The sequence below is a fragment of the Pteropus vampyrus genome, unplaced genomic scaffold (genome assembly GCF_000151845.1).
Source record: "Pteropus vampyrus isolate Shadow unplaced genomic scaffold, Pvam_2.0 Scaffold29, whole genome shotgun sequence".
Lineage (NCBI taxonomy): Eukaryota > Metazoa > Chordata > Mammalia > Chiroptera > Pteropodidae > Pteropus > Pteropus vampyrus.
In genome coordinates, this window is record NW_011888810.1 from 2,286,638 (window position 1) to 2,302,668 (window position 16,031).

Consider the following 16,031-nt stretch of genomic DNA (forward strand, 5'->3'; position numbering starts at 1 on the left):
TTACAAAACTATAAGATAACAAATTTGTGTTGTTTTTAAGACACCAAGTTTGTAGTCACTTGTTACAGCCGCCCCAGGAAACTAGTAGAATGAGCAAAGCACAGACAGAGTGGCTTTCAGTTCCCCAGGTGCTCACCCTGCCCAGCTCTGTACAGCAGCTCTGATGCTCACTGACATTTCCATCTTGGCATACCCTTGACTTGATCGTTTCTGATGACAGATCCTGCTGCCTCGGCTTTCAAGATATAGTGAGCCAACTGTGTTGAACCTGATCAGTCCTGAAGCTTTGTGGGTGAACATGACTTTAAGGGGCATGGCTCTGGGGATCCAGCTACACTGGAGACCTGACATCCCACTCATGCTCTGCCTGGGCTATGGCTACCACCCCAACAAGACCAGCTATGATGCCAAAGCTCACCTTCCACCAATGGCTGTTCCAGGTAGTCCCATCATCAGGCCAGTTTCTAGAGCTGCTTCCTGGGGGTATGACCAGCTTAAAACTTGAGAATCAGAAGCCAAAGGGAAAAAGAAAAAAAGAAAAACACTTGTTATATTAAGGACATATTTTTGTTGGTGGGATTATAACTACGACTATTACTACTACTACTTCTACTACTGATTAATAATAAAAATAACAATTATTATTATTATTTTTATTATTATCCTCATCATCCAGTAATATTAGGTAAGCACTTACTATATGCCCTAAAGAAGCTGACAACCACTTATAGAACTGACCTCAATATAATTCTCATAACAACCCTCAAGAATGGGGACTATTGAAATCTTTCCTTTCTAGATAAAAACAGAGATTAAGTAACTGGTCCAAAGTAACATAGCTAAGAATAAACAGTCAGAATTTGAGCCCTCATCTGTCTGACTTGGCAGCCGTGCTCTGAGCCGGGAGTGTCTCTTCTATGCTCCTGGTTTCAGGAGGAGAGGGTACTCCTAGTACATTGAGGAGACCATCAGGGTAGGCTTCCCTGCCAACCTGCCTTGGTCCCCCTCTTCCATAATGTTAGACCCAGTCTCCACAAGGCTTCAGGCTGACCTAGAGCTCCCTTTTCTTGCAGATGGGATGTCCACATGGATCCTGAGCCCAGAGGACCTGCATTTTGGAGAAGGTGTCTACTATCTGACTGTGATCCCTGAGTCTGACCTGGAGCCAACCCCTGGCAGGGACCTTACAGTTGGCATCACCACCTTCCTGTCCCACTGTGTGTTCTGGGATGAGGGCCAGGGAACTTGGGATAACTCTGGGTGCCAGGTAAGGAGAGGGAAGGGGAGAAGAAGACAGAGCAGCTTGGTTGGGTGTGTCCCAGTCATTTAGCATCCCCTTTTAGTGACTTTGGTGCACCATCTTTGGCCCCTCCACAATGCCTTTGCATATGAGCCTGGAATGCCCCACTCCCACCCCCAGCCTAGTTAACGCCTCCTTCAGATCCCACATGAAGTGTCACTTCCTCCAAAAACTTCTCAACTCCCTAGCTAGGTCAGATTTCCTACTGTGAAGTCTCAGAGCACATAGGTCTGCCTCCTCCATAGCTCTAAGTGGAGTGCTGGTTCTATGTGCACTTAGGAGATCACTGAAAGATGTTTGTTCCCTTGGTACACTGAGAGCCACCTGAAACAGAAACAGTGCTTTATGCACCATTGGGAACAAATGACTGTTGAATGAATGGACAACTAACTGAGAAGCCCTGCTGACTCTGGGTTAACGAGGGAAGACAGAGTGTCATTTCCAAGGAACTGAACTCATAGCCGAGTCCTTTATTCTATGCCAGGTACCGTGTTCCATGCTTTACTTGTGTTATCGCATCACATCTTCATAATAACTCTTGAAGATCTTTGCTATTCACACTTTATAGGTGGTAAAATAAAGGCTCAGGAAACTCAACTAACTTGTCCCAAAGCCCTCACCTAGTAGATAGAGGAAGCTGGGACTCTGTCTCCAGAACATAAGACTTAGTGATATAGAGCTACGTGCCATCTAGGGGCTCAGCAAGACTGAGCCCAGCAAATGGCACACACATGTCAAATGACAACAGTCACAAGTAGTGTTAAGAAGCCAGGTCCTAACAGAAACACAGAAGGGGACTCAGAGCTGAGTTCCTTCTGGGTTTCTTTCTGCTGCAGCTTCACCTTCCTTGTCAACTCTTGCCATAGTTTCCAGCTGCCACACACAGGGAGTTCCCCAAAGTTCCAGGAAGAGACAAGGGTGCACAGAGATGCCCAAGGCACAGCAGGCTCCCCATGCTCGCAGCACAGGCCTTCATACCTGGTGAATGAGACCCTGGGTGTGTTAAACCTTCCAGAGTCCTCATTCCCAGAAGCTGTCTGATCTTGATGCTGCTGTCACAGAATGCCCACTGCAGGCTGCCCTTAGACCTGAGGTTCGGAAAGTGGGATGGTATAGGGGCTGGCAGCATGAGCTCTGCCATCAGACAGACTTGGGTCCCATTCCACTTCATCAATTCTAGCAAAGTGATCTTGGACGAGTCATCCCACCTCTCTGAGCTTTCCCATCTGAAAATGGGAAGTATGGGGACATGCTAGGGAAGGATCACTAAGCTAAATGTAAGTTACTAGAAAGTTCCTAGCTTTTGAGTAGAGTCGTGAGTTCTCAGGTGCTCATTATGTTATTAAAAATATACATCTACTAATGCGTACATACATGAATGTGGGACGTACAAAGGTCATATGTGGAAGTGTGTCATAGGCCAAAAATTGTATTAATCTAATATTGTATACTTGATGTTCATTATAGATACAGATTTAGATATAATTATTCAGATATAGATATATAGAGATCAATGAGGAGCCATAAATAAGTAAATGGGATCATCAAGTTTAGATGGAAAACCACCGCTGAATTCTCTAAATAGCTTTAAAAAAGTTCCAAATTTATGGGCTATAGACCTTGTCACGGGGTAGAGACAAAATAATTCCAAGGGGTCTGAGAACCATATTCTTACATCTTTTCTCAAAGGATACTAAAGGTGCAACTACTCTTATGAAGGGATGCACAGATTAATTTCCAATGTTTAAAGTGGCCCTCATACTGGAAGAGGTTGAGAAAGCCACTGCCCGCCAGGTCTTTGTGAAAACCTAGGAGGGCAAAGATCTTAGGCATAAATCAAGTCTGGTTCCTAGGCTCCCAGCAGTGAAATGGTCTTGTCACAGGCATCTGCTTGGGTTTCTTCTCTGAAACCAGCTCTACCCCTTCCAGGTGTGCCAAGTGTTTTGGTAAGCCCCACAGCTACATGCCTAATGCTGGCCAGGATTGAGAAACAAGAGAAACAATGGAACAAATACAGAACTAAGACCCATGTAGTACTGATGAACAGTTGGTGCCATGCCCATGTGGAGGGGTCAGCCTTTGCTGGGTGGATCGTTTAAGAAAAAGAAACAAGAGTTACCTGTTGGGGCATATTTGGGCTGTGGTAGGTTCTTCATCACTAGGCGTTGAGCAGAGAACTTTCCACAGACCACTGTTTTCTGCTCCTTCCCACTTTACCACCTCGTGGTGGAACTTGAAAGGAAAAAATGGTGCTTGGTTGTGGAGTTGAACTAAATCTTCTTTACCCACCACATGGTCCTGCAGGGAGGTTTCAAGCTAGCCAAGGGCTTTAGGGAAGGCCTGCCCCTAAGTACAGGGTATGAAGTAAAATAGCAAATGAGGGTCCCTGCCCTGGCCCGTTCCTGTTGCCCCACTCCCAATCTCATGGTCCTATGACACATGGGACCATGTGCCCAAGCTCCATTCACATGCCCCATCCCTGATAGCCACATCTGGCCACACTCATGTCTAGGGGTGGGCACACCAGTAGCCAGTCCACCATGGAAAAACGATCCTGAGGAACAGATCTGTGCAGGCCTTGAAAACAGGGAATTCTGAGGTTCTAGGTCCCAGAGCTGAGACTAAGGTAAGGCAAATGAGGCATTTAGAGTGCAAAATTTAAGGAGGGGCTCATTCTCAGGGTTACTCAAGGCTGTGCCTAAGTTCTGGCTGAGTGTTCTGTGCTGTGGTGAGAGTATTCCTTTTGCTCCAACTCCTCATCCTGTGTAGAGGGGTGCAGCCTGAGAACAGCTAGAGTGGGACCCTTCCAAGGATAAGCCCAAGACAAGGGTCCCAGGTGCCTAGATCTAAAGTGGGGAGGGGTCAAGTTTAGGGAATACTTTCCTGGTGCTAAGATACCAGCTCAGATTAAACATTTGTCCTTCTCTTTCTTTTGCATGGTTCCCCCAGTCTTAGTCTTCTTTTGCTCTTCAGTGTAAAAATGACAAACTATCTCAGCTTGCCCAGGCCTGAGGGGGCTCCCAGGACTCCAAACTTTCACTCTGAAAAGTAGAAAAGTCCCTGGCAAACAAATGAACTGGTCACCCTGAATGTCCTCTCAGCACCTACCCCATTGCCTGGCCCAGAATTAGCACTCAATGAATATCTGTCCAATGAATAAGTATCAAGTGGGAGAATAGACTGGAATGATTTACACCAAAGTGTGATAATAGTTGGTTATGGATAGTGGAGGACAGAGGAGACTTCTGCTTTACTTGCAATATTTGTCTAAAAGAGGCAAAGCAGACTGGCAAAACAGGCAGTTGCCCACTGAGAATGATGGGTGCAAAGATGTTTGTTAAATCTACTATTCTCTGCATTTTAGAATTAATTTTTAATTAAATAAAAAATCCCAAGAGGAATTCTGAAGCTGGTCTCCCAGCAGGCTCCCCAGCCCCTCCCCAGGTCAGTGTATATGCTTCATCATTCCATCATTTGGGCTCAAGAGAGCCAAGGATACGCTTGCATTTCCACCAGGGCCTCTTTGCAATTGCAGGTGGGATCACAGACCACTCTCTCCCAGACACACTGCCTCTGCAACCACCTCACTTTCTTTGGAAGCACATTCCTCGTGATTCCTAATGCCATCGATGTCCGTCAGACTGGTGAGCTCTTTGCCACCTTCGAGGACAACCCCGTGGTTGTGACCACCGTGGGCTGCCTCTGTGTGGCCTATGTGCTGGTGATAATCTGGGCAAGGAGGAAAGATGCTCAGGATCAGGCCAAGGTGAGGTTGTACGGTCCCCAGGAATGGGAGGGGGAAAAGGAGTGCCTGGGATCAGCCCATGGAAAGGGAGGGAAAAAGGGTGGATGACCAGAGGGAGAAGTTGAGCTAGAATGGAGCCCATCAATAGCCCCACACCACACGGGGAGTTCCAGAGCTCTCCAGATTGGGTTGAGATGTCCTGGTCTTGATCACAGCCAGGTACCACATCAATCTGCCATTGGGTGTTGGCCTTCCTAGGAGGGTGCATGACCTCAACAAAGGTGGCTTTGATCCCTGACAACAGCACCTCAGCAACTGGGGCAACAAGCCTTCCATTGACCTCTGGCCAACTCTGGCTTTTTACTACTTTAACATTCATTCTTTTTAAATTCCCTTAGGGGCACAATATGGTTCCAATGCTCTGAGAAATTATATCAAACATTGAACATGCTCAGCTTAACACCAAGTTCATTTCCAATTTGATTGCTTTGAGTTATATTTAACAAATACATTTTGTACTTTTCAGTTTAAAGTTTTTGTTTCACTTGTTCTCACCTGATGAGAAGGATAAATAAGATAAAATTTTGCTTTCCCCCTTTAACTGTCACGAGTGTCCACCTTAGTCTTGGCTTGTGTGCAGTAGATGAACCCACTGAGCAGAGCATTCTCCTAACTCAGTCCTTCTGTCCAGGTGAAGGTCACAGTGCTGGAGGACAATGATCCCTTTGCCCAGTACCACTACCTGGTGACAGTCTACACTGGGCACCGGAGAGGGGCAGCTACTTCTTCGAAGGTACCTGACCATGCACCATCCCTCAGCTGATCAGCATTTCCCACCCAACAAAGTTCCTGCCAGTCCATCGTTGGGTTATTTGAGTGCAGTGAATTTGGTGTTGTAGGGTGTTTGTTATTTTTAATATCTTGCTTTTTGTTTTTTATAGGAAAGAACTGTCAAACAAAATGTCACCTGAAGCCCCAATAGTTGAAAAGATAAAGGAGGAGTGGGTTAAGGAAGAACTGTGGTCTAGCATAGACTCTTCTTATCTCTATCAAAGAATAACTAGGCAGTTAGTTGGTTACCTGCATGCAAATTTGCTCACATATCAAGAATAGTCAATAAACTTACAAAAGAATAAAGGGAAAACAGAATTTATAAAAGAGAGGGGAAGAAGGAAAGAGAAAGAATACCTACTTTTTGAAAACAATGAGTCTTGAATTACATTTTGTAGGTAAACTGATTAGGTGGCATCTCGCTAAGAAGTCAGACTGAGCTGTCTGTCCTTGAACAGGCTGACTAGAGGTAGTAAACTATTTCATTTATTTATGGATTCTCTGAAATCCTTGAGCATTTAGCCATGGAGCATACAACAGTTTGTCTCTGTAATGTCTCAGAATCTTTAGATATGTCTGCCCTGCACCATATCCATCATTAAAATACATTATCCCTTGCAGCAGCCTCCAAGGTTCCTTTAACAAAACCGAGAGCTCCATGGAACACATCTTGAGAACCACTGATATTTTATATGTTGTCCTGGAAAAAGCTCCATTGTTTTTTCAAAAAATGACATTAGGGTTCATTAGATCAGGGCATTAATCTGTTTATTTTTTATTTTTTAATCTTATTTTTATTTATGTATATATTTGTTTGATTTTTTATTTTTATTTTAAAATTTGTTTTATTTCTATTTATTGCTGTGTCTTAGGTCTTCGGCCAAATGTCTAAAACAGAATAAGTGCTCAGTAACTATTTGTTAAATAAACATAGGAATCAATTCCATCCATCTAATAAAACATCCATCTCACTTCTGTTTGACACTAAGAGTCGATCTTAACAGGAAGAAGAAAAAGCCTCTAATCTACAGGCCATTCTCATCATGGAGAGTTACAGTCACATTTCAATCTGATATTGTCTTAGTTTGAGTTCCCCTAGTACAAGTGGTTCTCAACTAGGGGCGATATTGCCCCAGGTGGACAGTTGGCGATGTTGGAGGCATTTTTGGTTGTCACAACTTGGGAGATGCTACTAGTATCTGGTGGGTAGAGGCCAGGGATGCTGCTAAACATGCTACAATGCACAAGACAGCCCCCAGAGCAAGGAATTATCTGACCTAGAATGTCTGTAGTAGAGAAACCCTATATAGTGGAAAAGCAGACTCTGAAACAAGGATTTCGGCACAAGTAGTTATTTGGGAGAGGATCCTAGGATGCCCCAGTATGGGAGCGGGAAGCTGACAGGAAGAAGAAGGAACCAATAACGAGTGCATAATCAACATATTTCCCTTCTGGGCAACTGGAACCTGATCCCAATAGGAGCTCTAGAAAATCGTAAAGAACACAAACTTCAACGTCAGTGGTGGAGGACCCCATTACAGCGGCCATTCATTCTCTGGCTCTTTTGGCCAGCTACTCTAATAGCCAAAGAAATGCCCAAGGAAAGAGATGCAGCTGCTGGCAGCTGGATGTGAGCATAGGGAGTGCTCTCTTACAAATAAACATATGGGAAGTTTGAAAAGGTCACCAGGAAGCATTTTATGAGTATAACTCATCTTGAAGACAGATAGCATCACCCCAAATCTTCACACAACTGAAAAATAACTTAGGCAAGCCCAACATGAAAGGAGAAGAGAGGGTAAAAGGGCCATGCTTTGCTGATTTTCCTGGTTTGGGGATACTTCTAATGAAATAGCCAGTGGGGCTTAGTTACCATGTGGAGTTGGTCACTCCTGGTCTCTGGATTTCAGGTGACTGTCACCCTATATGGCCTGGATGGAGAGAGTGAGCCCCACCACCTGTCAGACCCTGACATCCCGGTTTTTGAGCGAGGAGGAGTGGATGTCTTCCTACTCTCCACCCTGTTCCCCCTGGGGGAACTCAGGAGCTTACGGCTATGGCATGACAACTCAGGGGATCGGCCTTCCTGGTGAGTCAAGGGTGAGCAAACTACAAGAACCTACTAAGCACCAGGCCAGTGTGCATTTGCTGCCTTGCTGATCTTCACAAGCCTCTGCAAGATACATAGAATAAATCCCTATTTCATAGATAAGGAGACTGAGAGTCAGAGAGGCCCACCAGTCCATGGGCCACACAGATTGAATGAGTAGCTAGGAGAGAAACTAGAAGCAACAGCCTTGGGATCCAGTGCTAGCCCCACACTTGGCACTTTTGCAGCATCAAACTGTCATTTAGCTCCCAGTCTCTGCATCTGTAAAATGGGCGTAGATACCTCGTATGAAGACAAATCTTGCCTAATAAGAGGAGACTAAATGAGACACTGAGCTGATTCTCTGGTAGAAGAAGCAAGAACAGTTGCTGCCACTGAACACTAAGCTAAAGTCATCTTCACAAGTGCTGTGATTATCCTTGTTTTACATGTGGGAAAATCTAAGCTCAGGGAAGATAAGTGACTCGCCCAAAGTCACCTAGGTGGCAAGCTTGGGGCTAAGACTCCTCCCCATTCTGTCTGAGGCCAAATCTAGTAACTTGGATGAGTGGTTTCCATCAGCAGCTGGCTGCTTTAGAAAAACACAGCAGTTATATTGCTGTCTTTGATTTACCTAAGGAATTAAATATTAATACTTAAGTGTCTCAGCTATAGGTTGGTTCTCACAGAGCAGACTCTGAGATGGAGTTGCACATGCAGGGTATTTATCAAAGAGTACCTGGGGTCAGCGTCTGCGAAGGGAGAGAAGGAAGCAGAATGAGCAAACTTTTGATGCAATAACAACAGCCCAGCTGACCTCCTGGAAAGCTCTGGAGCTGTCCCAAGTTGGTTTGAGATGCCTAGTTCTTGATCATGCCTGGGCACTGGACCCATCAGTCACTGGATGTCAAGTGGATGTGTGACCTCAACAGATGTGGCGCTGGCATGTCTGACAGGGATGTCCTCCCAGAAATGAGAAAATTCATGTTAGACGCTTCTTAGCATAGTCCTTAATATACAGTAAATACTCAGTAAAGAGTGACTACTGATATCATTGCTATTCTTATTGGCTGTAAAGCAACAGAAAAATTGGTTGCCGCTGGATCTGACATCCCAGCAGAGGCAAGATGATTTCATTTCTTCCCCAGGCTTCAAAGGCTTAACTCAGGTTAGATGATATCTATGAAGTCCTGAGTCCAAGATAGATGGTAGGCTCATTCTCTGGGTGGAAGCCCACGAGAGGATCAGATTTTGTGTACCTAAGTCTGCATCTCCCTGAACACACACATCTAGACAACACGGCTTTCCTCACTTGTATCTGGACGCTGGCCCTGGGCTTGCTTCCCTGTGTCTGGGTTAATAGTTCCAGAATGCACCCTCTTGCTGCATATCTGTGAAAACATGGCAGCCATCAATACCTGCCTGGCTCTGTACTCTAGCTGAGCTCCTAACATGAAGCCAAATTCACCCAATGATCAGGGCATTTTGATCAAGGCACCAAGAATAGTGAAGAAAAATATAAAGCCTCTCTTTCCAGGAGCTCTTGTTCTTGGGCTCAAAGTTTGCAAAGGTGTTACTTTCATGGTATCTAAGGAAGTCTTGTCCCCTAACCTTGTCCTCAAAAGCATAGGTCTCTTCTCCAGGTATGTGAGCCGGGTGCTGGTGCATGACCTAGTGATGGACCAGAAGTGGTATTTTCTCTGCAACTCGTGGCTGTCTATCAATGTTGGAGACTGTGTTCTTGACAAAGTATTTCCGGTGGCCACAGAGCAGGACAGGAAACAATTTAGGTACTTTTTTTTCTTTTTAAGCAAATGCTGTTTACTCTGTTCTTTCATCTTTAAGGAAGTTGCATCATAATCTAGTTTCAGCCAAATAAAAGCACATTTACTTCCAAACTACTCTACTCATTTACTTGACTTATTTACATCTACCTGGGCCCCTTTAGGCATTTGGGTTTATGACCTCTTTAAATGGCTTTTGAGTTAGATTTTTAAAAAGTCTGTTTCCCACATGCCTGCTACTGACTTGCTGCATGACCTTGGATAAGTCTCTCATCTTTCCAGTTCTCAGCTTCCAAATCTGAAAAATGAGTTGTCAAATGTGCCTACCCCAAAGGGCACCTATGCAGGTCCCATGAAACAATGTAGGTAGTGTCCTCAGCACAGTGAGTGGCTCAGAGTAAGTGCCCAACTACAGGAGCAGATATTATCCTCCAGTTGAATCAAAACATGTGATTCCTGGAAAGTAGACAAGGAGCTATCCAAAGGCAGGACCATGTCATTCCAACCATGAAGGCCTGTTGCCCAGCAGAGCACCTGGCACACAGCAACAGGCTCACCAAATATTTGCTGAATGAGTAGAACAATCATGTGGAAAATCACTGTTGTTGGCAACTGACCTCTCTCTTTATACACCTTTACTCTGGGTCCAAGCTATCCACACACCCCAGAGTTATGATCCAAGTATTATTCAACCCTAGAGGATGTTGGCATTGACCAATCAGAACAGGCGCCAGCTGGGAATATCAGCTCTGCACACTCTCAGGAGAATCCAGGCCCTTGAAGAGCTCCTGTGGTTAAAGTATATTCTACTCATAGAGAAATAACATGGATTAAAGGGAATATGGTGCTACTTTCAGAGATCTTGTGGTAATTTTTATTCTCTCAAACTAAGACTGAATCCAGAGCCTGGAATTATTAACCACTATCCTCTAGTGCTCTAATTGTAACAAATTCAATAATATAGTTATATTATTATATTAAAATTACAATAAAAATAATAATTTCTAACACTGATGAACACTCACCTATATGCCAGCTACTTTACCAAATGCTTCACAAAAATTATCAGTTTTAATCCTTTCAACAATCTGGTGAGGCAGGTTCTGTTATTACCTCCATTTTGCAGATGAGTAGACTGAGGTACAAAGAGTAAATTGCCTGAGGTCACACAGCTGGTAAGTGGGCAGTCTAGGATTCCAAGCCACTCTGTCCAGAGTCCCCATCATTAACTGTTGCAATGATGCTGTATTTCTTCTATAATAGAAAAATATAGATGATAAATCTTAGAAACAAATCCCCCCTCTCATCTCGACTACTCTAAAGAGACCTTCTTCAATTCCTGTCTCCCTAAATGCCTGTCCTTCTCTTCTTGCCTGTCCACAGCTACCTGTTTTTCATGAAGACCTCCATGGACTTCCAGGATGGACACATTTGGTATTCTATTTTCAGCCGCTCAGCTCGGAGCAACTTCACCCGTGTCCAAAGGGTGTCCTGCTGCTTTTCCTTGATTCTTTGTACCATGCTGACCAGCATCATGTTCTGGGGTGTCCCCAAGGACCCAGCTGAGCAAAAAATGGATTTGGGTAATTCCCTCTGTCATGGCAGTCAGGGATAGTGGCTGGTGGACATGAATCATCACTGCCCCCAAAATGCCACATAATTCCAGAACTCCTAAGACCACCCTCAGTTTCAATAACTCACTAGAAGGACTCACAGAAGTGAGAAATGTTATTATACTTCATTCTTATTATAGAGAAAACATATATAGATTAAAACCAGGAAAGGGAAGAGGCACATAGGGCAGGGTCCAGGGCAGACCAAGCATGGCACTTTCAGTTTTCTCCTCCTAATGGAGTTGTGGACAGTGCTCACGCTTCCTGATAATGATGAGAGACAACAAGCACGGAGTATTGCCAACCTAGATGCTTACCTGAGCCTTAGTGTCCAGAGTTTTTATTGGGGCTTGCTCACGTAGACACGGCTGACTGCCTGCATGGCTGACCTTGGTCTCCAACCTCTCCAAAGGCTGAGGTAATGCCATGTGGTCAAGGTCCCCACCATAAGTCACATCGTTACCATAGACTAGATGGTGTGGCCTAAGACCCCAGTTAAACAAAGGCATACCTATAAGGCAGGATATCTCAAGGGCTTAGAGGTCATCTCCCAGGAGCCACTAAAGAGCTAGGCATTTCTTTGGGCAAGGCTAATCCTTATCATATAGCCACCTTCTGGAAGGGGTGGAGGGGACTCCCCCATTGACCCTTTTCCTCCCTTTTCCTCAGGTCAAATTGAATTCACTTGGCAAGAAGTGATGATTGGGCTGGAGAGTTCTCTCCTCATGTTCCCCATCAACCTCTTAATTGTTCAGATCTTCCGAAACACCCATCCTTGGGTCACTAAGGAGCAGAGCACCGGGAAAAGGGATAGGGGGTCCCTCAGCCCAGCCCCCACACCACAGCCCATGGAGGATGGCCCTCTGACACCTGAAGTGGTGACTAAGGTATGTCCTCAACTTTGGCAGTGTGAGAGATGCTCCAACCTGGGGAGAAGTAGGGGTGGAGACTAGGGCTTGGGGCCTGGCAACTTCATGTTGTCTGATAGTAACGGATATCAAGATTCATCAACTGCACACACACACGCATGCACATACATGTACACACACAGATGTATGCATACACACATACCCATACCACGCACGCACACATGTACACATTCGCACATAACCACAGAAATTCACATGCCTACAAACATGTACATGCATGCATATATATGCACACTCACATACATATATATACACATCCACACACATGTACACATGCACATGCATATACACATTTATACATACTTACACATACATTCATGCATAGACATACACATAAAACCTATAGACACACACACATGCATACATACATACTTTTGGGTACCTATTATGTACTATGTATAAAATATCATACCTTCATTTTAGATCACAGGCTAAGCCCACAGAAGGGACTCCCTCTGCATTCATGCGCTCAATAAGCATATACTGAGCACCTACTATGTACCACACTTTGTGGAATACAGCCTGGAATGTACCAGTTCAAGTCTTAGAAGAGGAATTTTATAGATGACAAAATGGAAGCTCAGGATGGTCCAATATCATGTCTCAGTGTGGAGAGCTGGGATTCAAACCCAGATTTGTCTGACCCCAGAGCGAAAGCTTTTGACCACTATGCTGCCCCTCTTATCTGTGGCTCACATCCCCTTATCCTACCTGGGCCAACTTGCAGGATATGTGGAGACTCGTCAGCTCCCTATATAAAGCTCTTAAGGTGCCATCTCCCACCTTGGGCTGGGATTCAGCAAACTTGATGGACATCAACCAATTGTTGGCCTTAGTGGAAGATGTCATCTGTCTGCAGAACATGGCAGGGCAGATGTTCCAGGAGGAAGCCAAACAGCGAGAGGACCCTTTAACACTTACTCTTGGGTCTATACAAATGAAAGGTAAGTCCTGATGTTTCTGTGCTGAGAGGGGGCATATTGGGGCCAAGTGAAGAGAGGACTGAAGGCCATGTCCATATTACTAGGGGGTCAAAAAGTCTTACTAGGGTCTCTCTTATTGGCCTCCACTCCAACCACTTGCCACTGCCTCCCTCTCTGTACCACAAGTATCCTGCTCTCCTCAGAAGGCCAAGCTGCCTTCCTACTAAAGGCCTTTGCACATGTTGGTCCTTTAATCTAGCACATTCTTTCTCCTCTCCTCGCTTAGCTAATTCGTATTCAGCCTCTAGTCTTGATGTAAGCATCCCTACCTCAGGGGAGCAACCCAACCCCCAGCCCGCAACAAAGCCTCCAGCCGCATGCTCTTTAGCTCTCAAGCTTCTCTTGCATTGCTTTCACACTGCTTGTTTCCAAATCATGAATTGTGTGAAGAGTTGTTTAAAGTCTGGACCGTCCTTCTTGGAGCATGAGCTCTGTGAGGTAGGAGTCATCAGACCACCTCTTCTCTACTGTTTCTCCTGTGCCTGCTCCCATACAACACACAGAAAGCACCCAACAACACATGTGTGCGATGCCCTCAACATAGAAGGTCGTTATGGAATGCACAAAGAAAAAGGTATGTTCTTCTTCTGTATGCAGCCTGATAACTTGAGTCACTCAGAAGAACCATCTCTGGATCTTGGCGCTGCCACTGATGGGCTGTGTGACCTTGGACAAGTTACTTCAGTTCTCTGTGCTTCAGTTTCTTTTTCTATAGTGTTGGGGTATGCAAAGTCAAACTAGATCCATTTCCAAATGTGTGGGGCAGGACATGAGATGATGGACAGGCAGTAAAAAACATTAAAGAACACTGAATCACAGAGTGAAAAAGTTACTCCTTCATTCTCTTCCAATCCTAATTAAGTCAAGGAGAAAGTGTTAGTTTGGTACTACTGTGTCTTTAACACCTCGTTAACACTTGTTAATCTCTGGCAGAGATAACAGGCCTAAACTGAGAGCCTTTTGAAACAATATTCATCTAGAATTTGGTAATATGGTGTAATTTTTATTAATTTCTATATATGGCACATTATTCTGGTTTGAACTAGTCTCTGACTCTCCTCTTGCCCCTTTCCTGCACATTTTCCACCCAGATCAACGCCACCAGTGTTTAGACAAGACTGTCCATTAGAACATCTCACAGTTCTATATCTGCCCTGTCCAATATGGCAGCCACTAGTCGCATGTAACTATTGAGCACTTGAAATGTGGCTAGTGTGACTGATGAACTAAACCTTTAATTTTAATTAATTTTAATTTAAACAGCCACATGTAGTAAGTGGCTGCCACAGTGAATGATGTGGGTTAAGAATGCTGCAATTTTTAACATACAAGGCTGGTCACTGTCTAAACCTTATTTAGAATACAAAGTAGAGTCTACAGAATGAGGAATCTGAATTCATTTTCCTTGGCTCCACCTCTGATATAGTGAATTAAATTTTCTGGGGTGAGACCAGGAATTTGCAATTTTAACTACTCATTTTGGTGACTTACGCACACTGAATGTTGAGTCATTGCCTTCAAGACGAGGTCCCAACTTCTTACTATAGCACTCAAGACCCTCCAGGCCAGGCCCATCCTGACATGGTCAGCCCCACCTTGACCCCCATGCTCCAGCCACCCTGGAGGTTTTGCCATAAAGAGCCAGACTTGGGCTGCCTGTGAAGGTCATCCCTGTAGGAGCTCTGTTGATGCTTGCTCCAGCCACCCTGGAGGTTTTGCCATAAAGAGCCAGACTTGGGCTGCCTGTGAAGGTCATCCCTGTAGGAGCTCTGTTGATGTTTGCACCAGACACTAGGCCGTGAGTTTGGGGACTCTGGCATTCATAGCATGGGCCTTAGAACATGGACTGTGGAGTCAACCCAACCCTGGGGCTCTCCCAGCTGCAGTAACAGCTGTGCAACTTTGGACAAGTTCCTTGTCTTCTCTGAGACTTAGTTTCCTCTTCTATAAAATGGAAGTATTGATCTACCTAGCTCTTTAGCTTTTTATGAGAACTGAATGAGATCATAAGACACAGGAAACACTTAGACTGCAGCCTGACACAAAGCAGGAATTTAGTAAGTGGTGTTATGATTAGGAGTGATGGCGTCTTCCAGAAACACTGCCAGAGTGCTTGCAACAGGAAGGCTGTCGATGCTGGAACCTTTAGCTGCAGCTTCAATGAGGGAGGGCCAGGTTAGGAGGGTTTGTTTAGGAGGAGGCTTGAGTCAGAGGGATGAGGAGCTGATGCTGCCCTAGGCCTTTACCAACATCTCTTCTGAGAAGGGCCATAGCCTTCTCTACGCACCTGTTATTTTCTCATTCACTTCTCACTGCTGACTGGGTAAAGATCATGGGGCGGAGATGCTTCAAGGCCCTTATCATCCCAGCAGAATATGTCCCTGGGTGCCAGCCTCCCAGCTCAGGGTCGAGGGACCCAGGCCTGGTTCCACCTGGTGAGGTCATTTCCCTTAGAACACACAGGGGATAATGGAAATGTTAAAATTCTTTTTTTTCTTTCAATAAATATATATTACCTCTAATATAAAACAAACCAAAAAAGAATTTTTTTTTTTAAATTAGGAAGCTGAAATTTGAACAAAACAACTGTAGAAAAATATTCCAGAGATAATTGGGGGAAACTTGGCCACTGACTCGATATTTGATGCTATTAAGGGATTATTGTTAATAATTTTAAAGACTGATAACTACATCCTGGTTTTGTTTTTTAAAAAAGACCTTATCTTCTATAGAAGCATATTACAATTTTAGTAATTA

The 16,031-nt window shown here is 44.6% G+C and overlaps 1 protein-coding gene across 1 annotated transcript in view; it reads left to right on the forward strand.

Annotated features, from left to right (window-relative positions):
- PKD1L2 (polycystin 1 like 2) overlaps window positions 1-16,031 on the forward strand; it is an 85,043-nt gene that overhangs the window by 47,238 nt on the left and 21,774 nt on the right. Inside the window, exons 21-29 of the mRNA XM_011356680.2 lie at window positions 221-440; window positions 1,074-1,267; window positions 4,836-5,066; window positions 5,737-5,838; window positions 7,787-7,965; window positions 9,609-9,755; window positions 11,133-11,332; window positions 12,032-12,249; window positions 13,019-13,235. Coding sequence (XP_011354982.1) covers window positions 221-440; window positions 1,074-1,267; window positions 4,836-5,066; window positions 5,737-5,838; window positions 7,787-7,965; window positions 9,609-9,755; window positions 11,133-11,332; window positions 12,032-12,249; window positions 13,019-13,235 — 1,708 coding nt within the window. The remainder of the gene's footprint in view (window positions 1-220; window positions 441-1,073; window positions 1,268-4,835; window positions 5,067-5,736; window positions 5,839-7,786; window positions 7,966-9,608; window positions 9,756-11,132; window positions 11,333-12,031; window positions 12,250-13,018; window positions 13,236-16,031) is intronic.